An 18,215-nucleotide genomic window follows, 5' to 3' on the forward strand; every position below is an offset into this window, starting at 1 on the left:
GGTAGGGCTTATGTCTGGGGTACTCCTGTGAATTGGCGAAGAATGGGAAAATATGGGGGGAAAAGCATAATCTGAGATGTAAATTTGGTAGGTTGATTACATTTTAGGCAAGTAAACCATTTTTCCAGATTGATATGATTGAGGTTCTGAGTCCGCGCCAGCTCATCTGCTTCCAATCTTCATACACTAGTTTATTTTACCATCCGCTAATTTGCAACATACACTGATACACTTTTATTCAGTGCCCTGGTATTCTGGGACTTTTCCTATGGCTGTGCTGTTTGCTGATTGTTCAGATTTCCATCAGAGCAATGATTAAGGATGATAAAGCCCCTAATTAGAAAATGTTTGACTTTTCACTTTTTAAAGGTTTCATGAAAGATGGTAATCAAAAAAAAAAAAAAGTTGAAACTAGCTATGTGAACTTAGGCTAGTTTTAAAACACCTTTCAACTGCAGTTGCCTCATCTTTGAAATGTGACAATATTAAGAAATATTTCATGAAGTTGCCATAAGGAAGAAAGGAGCCATTGCTTGGAAAGTGTTTAACACGATGCGTGACCTATAGTAGATGCTCAATAAACATAAACTTCCACTTATTCCTTTTCCATACTAAATTCTACTTAAATATTGCCTATGTCATAAATTAAGACTATTACTATCTTAATGCGTATTAGAGCAATCTTTTCATACTGTTGTGCCATGCTTCAATTATTATAACAAACTAAAAATAGAGCTCACTTTGGAATTTATTGTAGGTATCTGTTAAAAGTCATTACATGGCACATTTAAGGTTTGTATATTTAGTTATATGTACATTTTAGTTAAAAGAACCAGAAACAAATATTAACTCTAGTTAATGATATGACTGGTGAAGTGTTGAGGGGATATTTATTGTTTGTGCAACTTATTTTGAAGCACATGAAAAATAAGAGGGTTTTATAAGAAATAGGGAAAAGTAAATATAGTAAAATGTTACTTGTGGGATTTAGGTGGTTGCTTTATGACTATTCACTGTGTACTTCTTTTAACTTTTCTATATATGTAAAAATGTTATAATAAAATATTGGTAAAAAAGTTAACCCGCGATACCTAACGTGTCCTAGGAAGGCCCCATTTATTTGGTTGCTTTGTTTTTTTTCCACAAAGAACTATTCCAGAATCTAGCAGAAATTCAAAGACGTATGTGACACTACGAACTAAGAACTAAACACTAAGAACTCACAGACTGGTTGGGGGAGATAAGACTCTTTGAAAATTGAATCCAAACTCAAAGGTCCTACTATAACAATTGGATTATGGAGGTGAGAATTTTCCATGTACAGTTTAGAGATCCCCAGGAGTTGTAGAGCTAGTATTGAGGTCAGCAAATTCTTTTGTGCAAAAAGCTTTGTCTGTAGGATGAGGAAGTTAACAGGCCACATGTATATTTAACTCTTTTTCACATGGGGACAGTCCATTATCTTTATTAAAATACACATTTTCACATCTGAAAATTCACGGGTTATTTTTATCATTATGCAGTTTTTCAAACACCAGATTAAAAGTAGTCTGTCATTCCTGTTCTGAAATATTTCGGTGTTAGAAAGAGGGCTTCATTCTCAAGAAGGTTAGAAGCCACTGATCCAAACAAAAGTGCTCTCAGAGTTTGGAAAAAAAGAGCTCTTCAGCTTGCTGAGGTCTGGCCAGGCTTCAAGAAGGAGATGGAATCTGAGCTGAGTGTTGGGCAATGGGTAGAATTTGAATAGGTCGACAAGAGATGGAATGCATCCTAAATGAGGAACCAATCTGAACAAAGGTAGGATAGTTTGGGAGACTGTGAGGAGACCAGTTTAGCTGAAGAAGGAATTGATAGTAGATAAGGTTGGAAGGGTCAACTGGAGCCAAACTGTGGAGGACTCTGCATGTTAGACAGAGGAATTTGGACTTCATCCTGGAGCCAGTAGAGAAGCCACGGAATATTTTGAGCAAGGGCTTGATATGGTGAAAGTGTTTTAGGTATTAATCTGGCAGCAATTTCAAGGATAGATTGGAATGGGGGAGAGATGAACAGTTGTACAGAGGCTCATGTAGTCTGCCCAGATTTTATGTGTGAGGAATCTGAGCTAGTGTGGCAAGAATGAGAGTCACAGAAAAGGAAAGTGAAGTCTCAAGCAGACCTTTCAAAGGCGCATCATTTACCATGCGGCACTTTTACCAAAAACACTCAACTTTTCTAGACCTTATAGAAGCCATTGCATGGTGCTGCTCCAATATACTGCATTTGCTACACTTCTGTGAATACGTTTGGAAATTGACTAATAGTTCTGTGGGCCCTGTAGACGTTCAGGTTCTAAGTTTAGTCTATAGATGCTGATTTGTTTTTCCTAAGGTCGCATAAGGTGGGATATTTTGAAAAACTACTATTTTTCTACCCTCTTTTAGGCAAAAGGGGATGGATGACTCTAACTTTAAAATTTTGGAGGGATGATAATCATATGCCAGGGCCAATATACACACAAGGAGGAATGCCTCATTTTTCCAGATGGGAACTACTTAAAGAAACACATTTGCTTCATGTATATATACATTTTTAGATAAAGAAGAAGTGGTTAAATGGTTACTTGCAATATTTAATTTATCCAGTTCTATGTCTTTAAGAGGTGTCATATAAAATTATAAATTTAGGAATATTGCTATTTTTCACTTTATTTCATGTTATTCTATTCATTCTCTTCACATAGGCCTCTGGTATCCCTTGATAGCACTTTTTCATTCATTTGACACAGTTTTCAAAAACCTGCATTTCCACTTCTGTCTCATGGTTTGAGAAAGAGTGCTCATTGAATCCAAACTGTAACATAATATTATGGTGGTTGTGCTTTTGTTTTGTCCCACAGTTTATTATTTGTTATATAAACAGCATAGTCTTGTGCCGTATAGCTTTTAAAAGGGTTCTTTTTAAGGCCTATTTATAGCAATAGCTAATATTTGCCTTTGAATGGTTATGACCCATGCGTTATTATTAAATCCATGTAATTTACCTCTCTTTTGAAAGATCCAAGAAGGGTCCTCTTTTAACAAAAATTCCAATGGTAGATACTATTTTATGTTAATATGTCTTCTCCAAGAGTCCTTTGTTCAAAATAATGTAACAATGTGTCCTATAAGTAAGAGGCTTTATAAGGACCTGCACATAAACGTGCATAATGTGATAATTCGGGAGGAATAAAATGTCATCTTACATTTGAGCATATATAGTATTAATTGCCCTATGCAATGTGCCTAGCAATATAAAGTCAGTTGTACATTTTTACCTTTATTTATCCTCTCAATGAATATTGAGTTTCAGCTATATGTCAGGCATTGTGCTAAGTTCTGTAGGGATGTAAAAAGGTCTAGTTCCTACCATAAAGAAATTTATAATGTATTAAAATGTAAAATTATAATGTATTAAAATAGATAAGACTGACATGTAAAATGAGGTAGAATAGGATGTATTTTCTAAAAGAGGTACAAACTCAGATTTAGTAGCTAAAGGAAAAGAAAGATCAGTCCTGAATAGTAGATCAAGCAAGACTTAGCAAGGCAATTGCAGCTTTGACTGAACTTTGAAGAACCTGTGGGATTTAGTCAGATGAAAATTTTGTAGACTACTCAATGTTGGAGGGAAAGACATTAGCAAAATCATGGTTCTGGGGATGCATTAAGCATCTCAGTAGGCCAGTTTGGTTTAAATGTTGAATATATACAATCATGATTCATGATCTGTAAAATACAGTAATAGTGTCATACAGAAAAGTTGGGACAATTAAATGTGACTGTATTTTGTAATACTTTTGTGTTCTTATAAGTCACTAGTTATACAAATAGGGAAGTAAAGCAAAAAAAAAATCTTGTTATAGTGGGGGGGGGGCTTAAAAACATGATAAAGGGAAGTAACTTAATAGCTTATTTTAGGAGAACATGGAGAGCTGAAGACCTTGGAGCAAAGAGTGACTCAAATCTAAGCATGGAGGGATCAGTATCTGCTTAGAGTAGAAGAGTAGAGGCTGAAAACCCAATTGCCAACTTTTACAAGAGAAGAGATATAAGGTAATCAGAGTAGTGGCTGTGAAAATGATTGGGAAAGATCAGAGTGGTAGAAATTATAGATGTGGCAATATAGGGTATAAGGAGAAATTAGGGTGAAAAGGAAACTTTCAGTTAGGTGACATGACCATTACAGAGGGATAAAATGAAGATTTTATGTTTAAGTAGGTTGAATTGGACCCTGATCAAGGCAAGGAAGGACATTGTATAATTGGGATGTGGGGATTGGTTCTCATGAAAAAGATGTGCAGGTAAATAGAGATTTGGGAGTCATCTACATAAAGATGATTTTTTTTAAACCTCTGGCAAAGAAAGACTAGAGAAACATTCAGACAGGTAAGAATGGCATAGAATTAAAAAGCCACAGAGTAACCAAAGGGAGGAAAAGCCAGAGAACAAGAGAGCTATAACGGGAGCTATAAGCTGTGTTGTGTTGGTCAATGATAAGAAAAGGGTCAGAGGAAGGCACATTCTGTAAAAGAATTAAGGAAAACCAGGATTGGGAAAAGTTTGATGTGGTCAATTAGGAAAGTAAAATAGCAGCTACAAAAAAGAGAATGGATGATCCATATTTCAAGGCAAATTTTTAAGAAACTTGATGAGTAAGGAAGAGGAGAAAAGTATCATGGTTGAGAGGAAACTTTTACAAATTAAGTTGACACACAACGTTAAATGAGTTTCAGGTATACAACATAGTGATTTGACAAGTCTCCATGTTACTCTGCTCACCTTAGGTGTAGCTGCCATCTGTCCCCATACAACACTATTACAGTACCATTGACAGTATTCCCTGTGCTGTGCTTTTTAGTCCTCTGACTCATTTATTCCACAACTGGAAGCCTTTATTTCCTAATCCCCTTCATCCATTTTGTGCACGTCCGTACTCCTCCCCTCTGGCAACCATCAGTTTGTTCTCTGCATTTACAGGTCTGTTTCTGCTTTTTGTTTGTTCATGTGTTTTGTTTTTTAGATTCCACTTATAAGTGAAATCATATGGTATTTGTCCTTCTCTGTCTGACTTATTTCACTTAGCATAATACCCCCCTCTAAGTCCATCCATGTTGTTGCAAATGGCAAGATCTCATCTTTTTGTTTTTTTTTATGGCTGAGGGGTGTGTGTGTGCATGCACATACATACACACATACACACATATATTTTATTTTGTCCCACAAGTTTATGTTATCCATACGGAATAGTCTTGTGCAGTATAGCTTTTAAAAGGATTCTTTTAAAGCCTATTTATAGCAATAGTTAATACTTGCCTTTGAGTGGTTATGCCCCATGCATTATTTTTAAATCCATGTAATTTACTCTTTTGAAGGATCCAAGAAGGGTCCTCTTTTAACAAACAAAATTCCAATGGTAGACACTGTTTTATGTTAATATGTATTCTCCAAAGAGTACTCTGTTCAAAATAGTGTAACAATGTGTCTTATAAGTAAGAGGTTTTACAAGAACCTGCACATAAGTACATATGTGTATATATGTTAGATATGTATGTATGTGTACACACATAACACATCTTCTTTATCCATTCATCTATCCATGGACACTTGGGTTGCTTCCATATCTTGACTACTATAAATAATGCTGTAGTTAACATAAGGGTACCATATATCTTTTCAAATTAGTGTTTTTATTTCCTTTTGGCAAATATCCACATGTGGAATTATTGGATCACAAGGTACTTCTATTTTTAACTTTTTTTTTAATTCATGAGAGGCAGAGAAAGAGAGGGGCAGAAACACAGGCAGAAGGAGAAGCAGGCCCCATGCTGGGAATCCGATGTGGGACTTGATCTCGGGTCTCCAGGATCACACTCTGGGCTAAAGGCGGCACCGCTGAGCCACCCAGGCTGCCCTCTATTTTTAACTTTTTAAGGAATTTCCAAACTGTTTTCCACAGTGAGTGCACCAATTTACAATCCTAGTAACAGTGCCTGAGGGTTCCCTTTGCTCCACATCCTTGCCAATACTTATTTGTCTTTTTAATTTTAGCCATCTTGACAGGCATAAGGTGATATCTGAGACTTGTCTGTCTTTGTCAGTAGAAGAGAGGTAGCCTCTTGAGATGAAATTACTGAAGATTCTGGGAGATCAGATCATTGAGTTTTGTTGCAAAGGAGGCATGGAAGTGGCACCAAGAATAAAGGTTTAAAAGGTTAAATCCTACTAAAGAAAGGACACCTTCATTGAGATTAACCAATAGGAAACTGGGAGGTACTGCAAGAAGATCACTGAAAGATTTAATGTAGCTTCAACATTCTTTATAGAATAGTTGGTTAGGGCATGTACTGAAGAGAATGAGGAATGAGGTGAGGACTGGGTACTTGAGAGAAGTGGAAAAGCCTCAGTAGAAACTGTTTCAAGCGCAAGAAGTGGAAAAGGGAGATTGTCAAGCAACAGGATGACTCACAAGAACATGGAAAGCATAAATTTTAGCAAATTTGGTCAACATGCATATTGTGGCCTCCTCTCTCATGCTCAGCCATCCAGAACAGCAGTTGAAGAGTGAACAGCAAGGGCTTGCCAGTGGTAGGATTAGAGCCTGGCAAATAAAGATGCTTAGAAAAACAAGATGACCCAGGACTCTAAGGTGAAATCTCTGGGTTCCAGACTGGGCCAGTGCAGTTGGAAAGACATGATGTTCTGATGAGCAAGTCTAGGGTAAGTGAGCAAATGAAAAAAAAAAAAATGTGGCATTTCTTGGAGGTCATGCAATTCTAGGCAATAGTGTAGCTGAATCATTTAATAACCAAAATGGAATGAAGGTAAATCTCATTGAGATATAAGAGATGAAGGAATCATATAGTAGAGGGATGGCAGACTGGGGTTTTGATGCTCTTGATCATTATAGTAGGAAACAAAATAGAAAGGAAGACCAAGGGTATGCCAAGCAAAGATACGCTATTATATTTTGAAAAAAAGTTACATAATAAATTAGCTTAGATACTGCTGGGGGACGATCTGCTGCTCATCTGTGCTGATGCCGTAACTGTGCAATCCTGGACAGATTCTTCATAACACAAAGGCTGGCTCCTAGTCCAGCAGGCAGAGCTGCCCTTTGATAATACATTCACTTTAACTGATCTTAATTTATGGTAAAAACAAAAACAAATGGGTTTACCATGTGTCTCCCCTGATCAATCCATCATCTTTCTGGAGATTATTTATATGACTGCAACATTCAAAGTATAACCAGAAGTTGCTTGATGAGCACAGAGTCATAATGTAATGGGCTAATTAGATGATCTTGATAGCATAATGCCACCAAGTTCCAGTGGTCTGATAGCTATGTCTCCACTTGAATTTATGGTGAAGGAATACTGACTTATCTTTTTCTTGGGCCAGTTTTAGTATACTCCCCCTAAACAGTACTGGAAAGAGAGGCCCACATTTTCTCTTGGAATCCTTGATCACAGTGGCTAAATACGTCATCATCCTGCTAGTGTGTTTTTTTTTTTTCAGATTGCGCATATTCAGATTGTAGTGATGGAAATACATTAAGACTGCCTTATCTGCAGTTTTGCTTTCCATGGTTCTAGTCAACTGTGGTCCAGAAGTAGACAATTATCCTTCTGACATATCGTCAGAAGGTCAGTCACAGTACCTACATCCTTTACTTCACTTCATCTCATCCTGTAGGCATTTATCATCTCATATCATCAGGAGGGTGAGTGTAGTACAATAAAATATTTTGAGAGAGAGACCATATTCAACTTTTATTACAGTATAATTTTTCTATTGTTGTTAATCTTACTCTGCGTAATTTGTAAGTTAAACTTTATCGTAGGTATGTACATATAGGAGAAAGCATAGTATGTGAAGGATCTGGTACTATACATGGTTTCAGGCAACCACTGAGGGTCTTGGAACATATTCTCCACAGATAAGGGGGGACTACTGTATACGTTTTCTTATATAGTCATAATTAGTTTTGCCTTTTTAAATTACATTCAAATTACCTTGATTTGATTTTGGCCATCCTAAATAAAATGGCCTCATGTTAGATCTTAGGTAGGTTGCTTGACTTTATATTTTCAGTTTACTTTTCATTCAAAGGGTAAGTTTAACTTTAATGTGAAGGTTATAATAGATTTTATTCCATAAGAAAGACTTTCATTTCTCTTAATTAAAGAGACCTATAATGATAAAGTGACTATAAAAGTATGGCCTCTGGACATAGCTAAATGATTTATAAACCACTGCAGTACTCAATGATTTCTAAACATTTCTCTCTCTTTTTTTTTTTTTTCTCTCTCTTTTTTTTATCCTTGCATGAGTATGTTATCCCCACTTAACAGATGAGGAAACTGAGACACAGAAATTGAGTAACTTTTCCAGATTTGTACTGTTAATAGCAAAGCTAGATTGAAATTCAATTGCTAATTCCAAAGCTGGTGCTTTTAACAATCTTTATTTGATCTTGTTCTCTGGTACTACTCCCCAGGAGAAAGGCATTCAGTGTAGCAGAATCCTACTACTACTGATGATGATGATAAATCAGTTTCTGGGGGATCCCTGGATGGCTCAGGGGTTTCTGGGGGATCCCTGGGTGGCTCAGCGGTTTAGCATCTGCCTGCCTTTTGGCCCAGGACGTGATCCTAGAGTCCTGGGATTGAGTCCCACATCGGGCTCCCTGCATGGAGCCTGCTTCTCACTCTGCCTCTGCCTGTGTCTCTACCTCTCTCTCTCTTCCCGTGTGTCTCATAAATAAATAAATAAGTTAATTAATTAAATAAATCAGTTCCTGCTTTATATAAGGTACTTTATGTAAATTTTTACAAATCATTACTGCCTTCTTTAAATAGCTATCATTTTAAAAGTTTTGTGTGTGAGATAATTAAGGTCAGAGATCAAGTAACTTTTATAAAGTCCTATAGTGAATAACTAGATTTGTTGACTCCAGAACCAAGGCTCAAAGGCATTGATAGATGGGAGTTTGAGGCACCCCTGAAGAGTAGCAAGTTGCCCTGTATAGCGCAGGTCTAGAATACATGGCTGAGCAGAGGAGTTGAGATTGTGAAGATTAAAGAGGTAAAGGAGAGTTTCTGAATATTTCTAGAGATGAGGAGATCCTTACAGTATTGGATGGAAGATTGAATACTTGGAGTGGTGAAGAGACTCTTGAGTGGGGGCAAAAGAATACAAATTGCTGTATTCTAATAGACTAAAATCCTGTAATGAAGGAAAAAGTACAATGGAGATAAGAGTTGTACATTTATTTATTGAGATTTATTTATTTATTTTAGAGAGATGGTGCACATGAGTGGGTAGAGGGGCAGAGGGAGAGAATCCTCAAGAGGACCTCCTCAGTGAGTGCAGAGCCTGACATGGGGCTCAATCCCAGGACCCTGAGATCATCACCTGAGCTGAAACCAAGAATTGGACACTTAACTGACTGAGATACCCAAGGGCCCCTAGAATTGTATAGTTATTTAAAAGAAAACAGATGAGGGACGTCTGGGTGGCTCAGTGGTTGAGCATCTGCCTTTGACCCAGGGCATGATCCTGGAGTACCAGGACCAAGTCCCACATCGGGTTCTCTGCATGGAGCTTGCTTCTGAAAAGACTGGGGGGGAAAAAAACAACCTTGGGATGTGATTTTTTTTTTAATTTAATTTTTTTGGGGGGGGGATGTGATGTTTTAAACTCAAAGCCTTGGAGAGTGCTCTATTATACCATCTATGGCATATTTATAAATGTGATAGTGCTAGTGAGGATGGGTAGTTTGATGGCTGGAGATTAGTCTTGTCTTTCTAACTTTCTAGTGGGTCTGTGCATGGCAATGACACTTCCAGCTGGAAGGGGTCTCTCCTCATTTGGCTTTCACTCGAACTACTTTAAATCACAATAAATCTCCAATCTCTTTAGAGTCAGGTCCCTGCTGATCAAAGTATTCAATTCCAGTACCTGATAAAATCACGAATATCCTGCTAGTTACTTTATGTACATCCTCTTCAATAGCCTTTTAAAAAACTGGATTCATTAGGAAAAGAGAATCTTTATTCCTTATAGATGGGCATATTTGAACAATGGCAAAAGGCAATGTACTTGGGACCTAAAAGAAAAAGTATCCTCTTCCTTTCCTTCCTATTTTTAATGGAATTTCAAGTATAATTGAATGTGTCTCCTGAGAGTGAAAGCTATATTCGGTCAAGTTAATAATATGGAGAATTAGCTAGGCTAAGTCTTAGAGATACCAGAGTAGGAGTGGTTTTGGCATAGTCTAGCTTTCATCAAGTAATTTTATAGTCCAATATACAGAATCATAGATCTTACATTTGGCAAAGACTTAAAAGTAATCTGGGCTAACATCTTGTACGCTGGAAACTTTCTTCTTCACCGTTTTCTCAGGCAGGTGGATAGGGACTTCTACTTGAGATCTTCCTGTGAATGCCTTAGCCTGGAAGTGTTAACACTAGGAGAATCTGGACTGATGGGGTTTTAGTTCCCTCTATATCCACAGTGTGTGGCTCTGTGACTCATTTTCTTTGCTCTCTTGTAGAGTAGTGCTAATTATTGGGAATTGCCAAATACTGTCATTTCTTCAAGCCTTGAAATTGAAAACATCCAAAATTAATTCCCATTTTCTGCCACTTGTGACTTTGGGCAATTTCCTAATCCCTTGGTTTTCATTTTTGCATGTAAAACAAGAAGACTGTCCCCAATTAGGGAGTTTGTGAATTGTGCTCTGAGACTAACTTGGAGAATTGTTTAAAAGGATTAATGTCTGTTTAATATCTGATTAATCATAATGTTTCTAGTCTGACAATACTAGGTACTTTACATGACCTATTCCCCTTGGGCCTGATTCTCATCTTTGATCAGTATATTGTATTTGATTATGAGTTCAAATCCCTGTGGTAATCTGTTCAGTACAGAGTAAAATAGAGCTATTGCTTTATAGGTACAGGGCATTGTGTGAGTTCTTTCAGGAAGGAAAAAGAAGATGTGGACAACAGGTAGGATACTTTGGAGCTGTGAACCAGCAGAGGAGGATATGCTTTCCACAATCTATGACAGAATAATGGTTATGAAGAGCAAGACCTGCAGGTGTAAAGAGAAAAGGGAAATACAGGCTTATGTCAGAATTTATTAGCATCAACTGAGACTGCTAACCCCAAACAACTGGTGGAAAAGTGAAAACTTCAGTTACACTATTGTTTGGTCTACATTAAAATAATCAGTTGGAGTGATTCCCTTTAGACTCACTGGTTTTATTTTTCAACTTTGTTTAGAAGCAGTCTAAATAATTAATTTTTTGGAAGTGACTATCTGCTGCAACTACTTATAATGTCTATTTGAAAACTACTCATTATGCATTAGTAAAAGATTCAAAGGTCAAGGAGAGGGAATTTGTTCTTTGCCTCTTGTTTATAAGAGGCAATTTTGAAAGAAGGAAAAGCTGCATTTCCTCCATCATTCTTTCCCATTTCAGAATGTATTTACTTTTGAGAGAAGCTGCCCCAGATATTCTCTTCGTAGGACCTTTGTTTTGGAAAACATGTTAGTGATTTTTAAGTAGCCTCCAAGATATTATTGCATTGTTTCTAAAAACCCATTAGGGTGGATATATAACTTCTACAAAGAAGACCACAAATTCCAATGATGGCACTTCATCTGTCATTTCTAAGGAAAGCAATAATGCTATCTCTTCATTAAAGCCTAAATCTTAGGAAAAAAGGCAAATGTTCTGAGGTGGTCTAGTATATTTGCTTAATAGGGTTCAATGATATCATCAGGTCAGTAGAGTGGTTCCTTTTGTGAACCTACAGCATAAATCTAAATGTTTTTATTGTACAGCCACAAATGACTTTACTAAAGATCATAAGTTTCCTACAAACTGTCTGATATTGGTTTTATTTGGGAATGAAAAACTTAATTTCTGCTTCATTTATATTTAGTGTGGTTTTGATACTAAGTGTACATCAGATATTGACATATTGGCAGCCAGATATGGCTGAGTGTTAATAACGACCCATTAAATTGAACACTCTTTTTCAGCCATGTCAGATAAATAAGAGTGTGAGTGTGTGTGCACCCATGTGTGGATGTGTGTACCTGAGTCTGTCCTTGAGCATGATGAAAACCTACCAGCATTATTTCCTATTCCAAGTATTTTTATTCTACCCTTTTGGTTCTGTTTAGCTAAATAGCTACAAACCCAAGGAAATACTCTTACATCTTCATCATAAAAATTTTGAGAGATAAATTATTTGTTAATAAGCAATTCAATTAATATGTAAGATAATGAATTTAACTACTAAAGTGTTTCTTTTCAAGGATAGCTTGTTACAGTAGGTTAACTAGGGAGGAAATAGTTAATGTGTGGTGTTTTTTTTAAATTACAAATATTAATCTGAATTATATTCAAATACTAATAGTCTTTAAAGTGATTTTATTGTAACTATTTTAAATATTATAACTTATTTACCATGCCTTTACAAATAACTATTAATTGGATATATCATATATGTTGTTTATTTTTGTAGTTAAAACAGAGCCAATGAGCAGCAGTGAAATAGTTTCAACAACAGCAGACGGGTCTTTAGACAATTTCTCAGGTTCAGGTAAGGAATAAATATTAGCTTTTCACATTAATACAAAACAGTTTTTCTTAGTTTATTTATATATGAAAGTATATATCTAAGTGTATATGTATGTGAGTATATGCATGTGTGTATGTATTATATAAATGTAATATAGCTTTACTCAGAGTCCCATACCTGCAATTATGTTGTTTTTATCCAGTGTTTGCTAGAAATATTGATAGCCTATAAAGGAGATTAAATCAAAAGAGATTTTGTTTTTTTTTCTTCTACTAAATTATCTTCTTATGTTAATGACTCCTACCCTATTTCTCTCATCTGTGTGATTTCTTTTCCAATTAAACAAATTTAGGGGGGATCCCTGGGTGGCTCAGTGGTTGAGCGTCTGTCTTCAGCCCAGGGTGTGATCCTGGAGTCCTGGGATTGAGTCCTATATCAGGCTCCCTGCATGGAGCCTGCTTCTCCCTCTGCCTGTGTCTCTGCCTCTCTCTCTCTCTCTCTCTCTCTCTCTCTCTCTCTCTCTCTGTCTGTCTCTCATTAAATAAATAAAATCTTTAAAAAATGTAAACAAATTTGGGTAGGCAGGATTTGGCTTCTCATACTCTTTAAGCAGACTTACCAAACCATCCTCCTAGGGAACTGTCATGTCAACTGTAGACCTAAGTTAGACTTTATAAAGCAATTTTAAGTCCTTAAGTTAGTTTTAATCTCTTTCACATTAACAAAGTCTGCTTCCAGCAAACAAAATATCCAAGTTTCATGTCTTTGCTAATGAAATTACTGATAAGAAAGTCATTGTCGTAGTAAAGTAACCATGAGATTTTGATTATATATTTGCCATATTACTCAGCTTGGACTATTTCAACAAAAAATTATGTTTATCAGATGCAATTCTTAAGTATTCTAACCTTTTTTTATTACCTGCTGTGTTTATCCAACCTCTTAAATGGACATGCTATACTTACATAATTTTGTGATTGACATACTGCAGCTTTCAAGATCATTTATTTAATACATAACACAACTAAAGGGAATCATGCATAAATATAACATGAAATAGAAATGCATAACTTTTATACTAATGATACCAGATGGAAACAATAAGGAAATAACAAAAGGGTATTGCATCCTTGAGTTCTTTTATAAAACACTTACTAGAATTCGACTGATGCCAGATAATGTGCTTGGTGCTCTTAGGGATTCATAGATATATGAGGATGGCCCTGGTTTGAGGGTTGGTAAGGTGAATAAATGACAAGACTGTCACATTACATAAAGTTTGATATTTCCAGAGGGAAGGTCAAGGATCCCAAAATACCCAGGAAGGGACCCAATAGGGACTGGGTTGGGATGGGTGGTCAGGAAAGGTTTCTTGGAGGAGATGCCTGCAATCAGCCTTAAATACTAAATAGGAATAAAGCACACAAAGGGCTGGGGAGAGGGAGTTGGACAGATGGAACATTCCATGGGAGGAGACCAAGACACAGAGGCATGGAATTTGGAACTGCCAGTGGTTCAGCATTCCTGGTGTGTACCAGGAAGTGATAGGCATGCTGGACAAGGTCAGGATAGTCTAAAGAGGCATTTGTGTACCACGTAATGTTTGCATTGTATCCTGAGCACAGTGGGAGGCATCCAAAGACGGGGGTTGCTTGATCATATTCACATACAGAATCCTGACTGTAGTAGGAGGAGGAGAGAGGGGCTGGAGCACTGAAGGAGAGAGAGCAGATAGACTTTTTGTTAATTTGGGCCAAAAATACTGAAGACCTGAGATAAGGTGCTGGTGATATTAGGGAAAGATGGTGGATTAAGATGTATTTGCAAAGTTGAATTCATGGCATAGTAACCAATGAATATAGGGGATAAATAAGGCAGAAAAACAGGTTAGGGTGATGGAATGCAAGAATAGCATGATAGAGAAAGGCATGTTGAATGGGGGAGGTATTATCCCCTTGAAGATGTTGACGCTCAGGAATGATATGGATTGGAAATTTTGGAAGTGTTCAGGGAGTTAAAGTTAGTGGGCTATAACAGTTGAAGACAGACTGCAAGGGAGACCACTATAGAGTGATGGGCAAGGATGACATGAAAACACAGGTTTTCAACTGGAAAAGAAGAGAGTTGAGTTGAAAGTGAAGGCAGGAAGAATTTCAAGGAAGCACTGTCTACATGACAGATTTGTATATAGCTATTAAAAATAGTTTGGAAAAAAACTTAATGGCATGAGCAGATGTTAACTATATTAAGTGAAAAGCAGGTTACAAAAGGTCATATGCTCGGTATAATCTGTGTTTTTAAACATCTATATGTATGTATATGTGTATAAAACTTAATGGCGGCTTTCTCCAGATGATGGAAAATAATTTGAATTATATTCCTTCATTCTTTTTTTCAAAAATATTCTGCAGTATATTTGTGTAACATGCGTACTTTCAGAAAGTAATAATTTTAAAATGCAAGTTTAAAGTCACATACTGAAATGAGATACGTTTTTATAAGTATCTACAGATAATAGTATTGCTTTGCTATTTTTCCTGATATTGAAAACCTGTGGTAAAGGAATTCCTTGTTCTTAAGAAATATACACCAAATAAAGGGACATCATATCTGCAGCTCTAAAAAGCATGAGCTATATGCGTATACATTCACACATATGCAGGGAAAAAGAGAATAGAGGATAAAGCTAGTATAATAAGATGTTACATTTAGGGAATTGTGGTCAAGATTTTCTTGGAGAAGAAGAAGATTTTCTATTTTTGCAACTATTCTGTAGTGTGAAGTTATGCCAAAATAAAATATAAATGAGAAACCTCAGTGGATTTAGCCTACAGCAGTTTCAGTGAATGGTGCTTTACTTTCCCTAATGCCAACTTGCCCCATTTCTCCAACACAGGTCCTAGCAGATCTATGTGCTCCTAAAATTTAGTGAGTAAGTGGATGATTTAACCAATAAGGTGAGGAAGTGGAGACAGGGAGGAGAAAAATGTCGTTCAAGTACGTAAGCGATAAAAGGAGAAAATAGTCCGTTAGAAAGTGGGAGATAGGGTTGAGGGTGGCATTTAGATCAGAGTGTTTTTTGCTGCCAACACAAACTTTATAGAGGTAGGGGGTTAAAGGTATAGGCAAAATGAGGAAAATTGATGCAGAGAGGGCCCTGCTGGGACAGCAGTGGCGTAAATCCAAAACAGAAGTGGATTCCCTTTGAAAAGGAATAACTTTTCCCCAGAAACATCAGGAACAATGGAAGGGGAATTAATGCAGTTGAGTATGAAGTAGGGGAGGAGTTAATAGGCTAAGGGAATTCCTACCTGCTTCCTCTGCTCAAACCCTCCAGTAGCTCCATTGTGTCTGAGTTAATACTGAGCCCTTGCAATGGCTACGAGTGTCATCAGGCCTATTGCCTGCTTTCCACTATTCCCTCAACATTCCAGACAGGCTCCCAATCAGGACCTTTGCACTGTCGATCCTTCTGCACCTCTCTGTATACTTGCCTGACCCCTTCACCACCTTCCAGTCTGCTGTCATCTCACCTTCTCTGTGAGGTATCCCCCCACCCCAAGCACCCTACTCAGTGTTGCAAGAGTCTCACTGTAGGCTTCCAGCCTCTCTAATGCTAAATACCCGCCCCCATAACACAGCCTTTTGCTAACTGTATCATTTACTGGTGTATAGGTTTATTGTTTCATCCCCACCAAAATATAAGCTTTGATGGCAGAGATTTGTCTTGTTTTGTTAATTTGTATTCTCAATACCTGAAAAAGTATCTGGTGCATGTTCAGCACTTAGATATTTGTTAGATGGATGGATGAATGCATGAATAAACCATGGCTTCTTTCATTTCCTCTGAAGCAACTCCAAATGAGCATAGTTGATAAGCTTATGAACTGGAAGAGATGGAGAAGTTTGAAGTAGATGCCACAAGGACTTGGGAAGGCTGAGACTACTTAGAACATAAAGGAAGGTTGGCAATAAAGCCAGAGTCCAAATAAAGGTAGAACTATGAATATGGAGCCTTTATCATAGAGCAGTTTTTCTCTACAAGAGTTTTGCTGCCCAGATCAAAAGATGTTTATCTTGATCCAGGGTTAAGGATTTTCTAGGTAAGGCATTAAAGAATATGGAAGTAAGAGACTTGAGGCTATCAGTAAGAAAAGAGTTTAAAATAATTATTCATGTATCCTCCTGGGATAAATACCTTTAAAAAAGTGAAAGTAAGGGATAACAATTTGAGAGAAGATAAGGATGTCAGGGGTCCTGCATCTATAAGGTTATAGTACAGATAAGATGGAAATAAAGGAAAGAAAATTCTGGCAGGAGAGGATGCTCCTTCCTCTATCTCAAAACTCAGTGAGGCCTCTACCACATGCTTCTGTAGCTAGTCCTCCATACTTCCCTTTCTCAGCCTTCATCACTACTTTTTAAATTACTTCTCATTGTCTTCTGCTAAATGATAGTGCTGTGAGAAAAGAGACTTTTGTTTGGCTTGTTCACACTTACAGCCCTGGTGGCCATCATGGTATTGAGCACATCGATGGTGGTCAGTAAATATTTGTTAAGTAAACAAATGTATTGATTGATGCTGTTGTGGCACAAGACCGTGGAATGGGGGGAAAGAAAGGTCCACACTGTAGTCCTGAGCTTGATGGTTGAAGTAGGCCAGAGTTGAGGTCTAGACAGAAGGAGAGAAGTGTTGGATGCATAACCTAAAATCACATTGGAACTTGCTAGGGGACATGGTCAAATACTAAAGGTTATGATAAATTCAAGGCAGGGTTTAGGGTCCTTCATGAAAGTGTTCAAGGATTGTCATAAACCTTAGAGAAGGAGGAGTTTTATGGGAGAGCAGAAAACCAAAACAATGATTTTGGAAGAAGCAGCAGTGGGAGATATGTTTTTCAGATCTTTGTAATATCTGGGATCTAAGAGAGTAGTAGTAGGCTCTACTTGAAAAAAAATATGCAAGAGAAGGAAGGTCTTTGGAAAAAGGCTTAGCAGAAGGTGGAAGGATGGTTTGGTGAGGAGACTGAAGCTATAGGGGATCTTGTTTTCCATAGATTGATTCTCCATGTTGCACAGTGGAGAGGGATAGAGGGAGCTGGGGAATCAGGTCTCTAGGTATAGACAACACAGAGCATTTCTCTTAATTCCTTTTTTTCCTTCTTTCTTTCTGTCTTAAGTAAAGATGCAAGAACCATGACATGCTGGAGTAGCTGTGAATAGAACTTAGGGCTCCTAAGGGAAAGAGAAAAGCTATCTCTAATTGACTCTAAAATGGTCTTCACCTCTGTGATCACTACTGCTTCCTTCTCCATCATGGCTTAAAATTCACATCCCAACCATTCTGGGTGTCTTGAGGAAATAGCGAGAATAAAGAGGAAATGGAGCTATTCTGAAATTGGTAGTAGCTTTCTCCACCTCTGTCCTTCAAGGAATCTGAGCGTCTTAAAACATTAAGGAAGCAGTGAGGCTTCCTCTTGTTCAGGGAAATCACCTGGTATGGAGAGACTGGAGGAAAGCAGCGGATTTTTCAAAGGCATGTTGCTGGATTGAAAATTGCAAGGTTGTTTATTATGTTTTTAGGATGTAATGT

At 37.3% G+C, this 18,215-nt stretch overlaps 1 protein-coding gene across 16 annotated transcripts in view; it reads left to right on the forward strand.

The window, feature by feature from the left end:
- Window positions 1–18,215, forward strand: part of EYA1 (EYA transcriptional coactivator and phosphatase 1) — a 350,405-nt gene that overhangs the window by 195,355 nt on the left and 136,835 nt on the right. For 14 of the 16 annotated variants that reach the window (XM_072734530.1, XM_072734522.1, XM_072734521.1 and 11 more), the window contains one exon: window positions 12,566–12,643. In XM_072734530.1, coding sequence (XP_072590631.1) covers window positions 12,566–12,643 — 78 coding nt within the window. Of the gene's footprint in view, window positions 1–12,546; window positions 12,644–18,215 lie in introns of those variants that run through there. The other 2 variants (XM_072734526.1, XM_072734529.1) reach the window with 1 other exon arrangement.

The sequence above is a fragment of the Vulpes vulpes genome, chromosome 13 (genome assembly GCF_048418805.1).
Source record: "Vulpes vulpes isolate BD-2025 chromosome 13, VulVul3, whole genome shotgun sequence".
Classification (NCBI taxonomy): Eukaryota; Metazoa; Chordata; class Mammalia; order Carnivora; family Canidae; genus Vulpes; species Vulpes vulpes.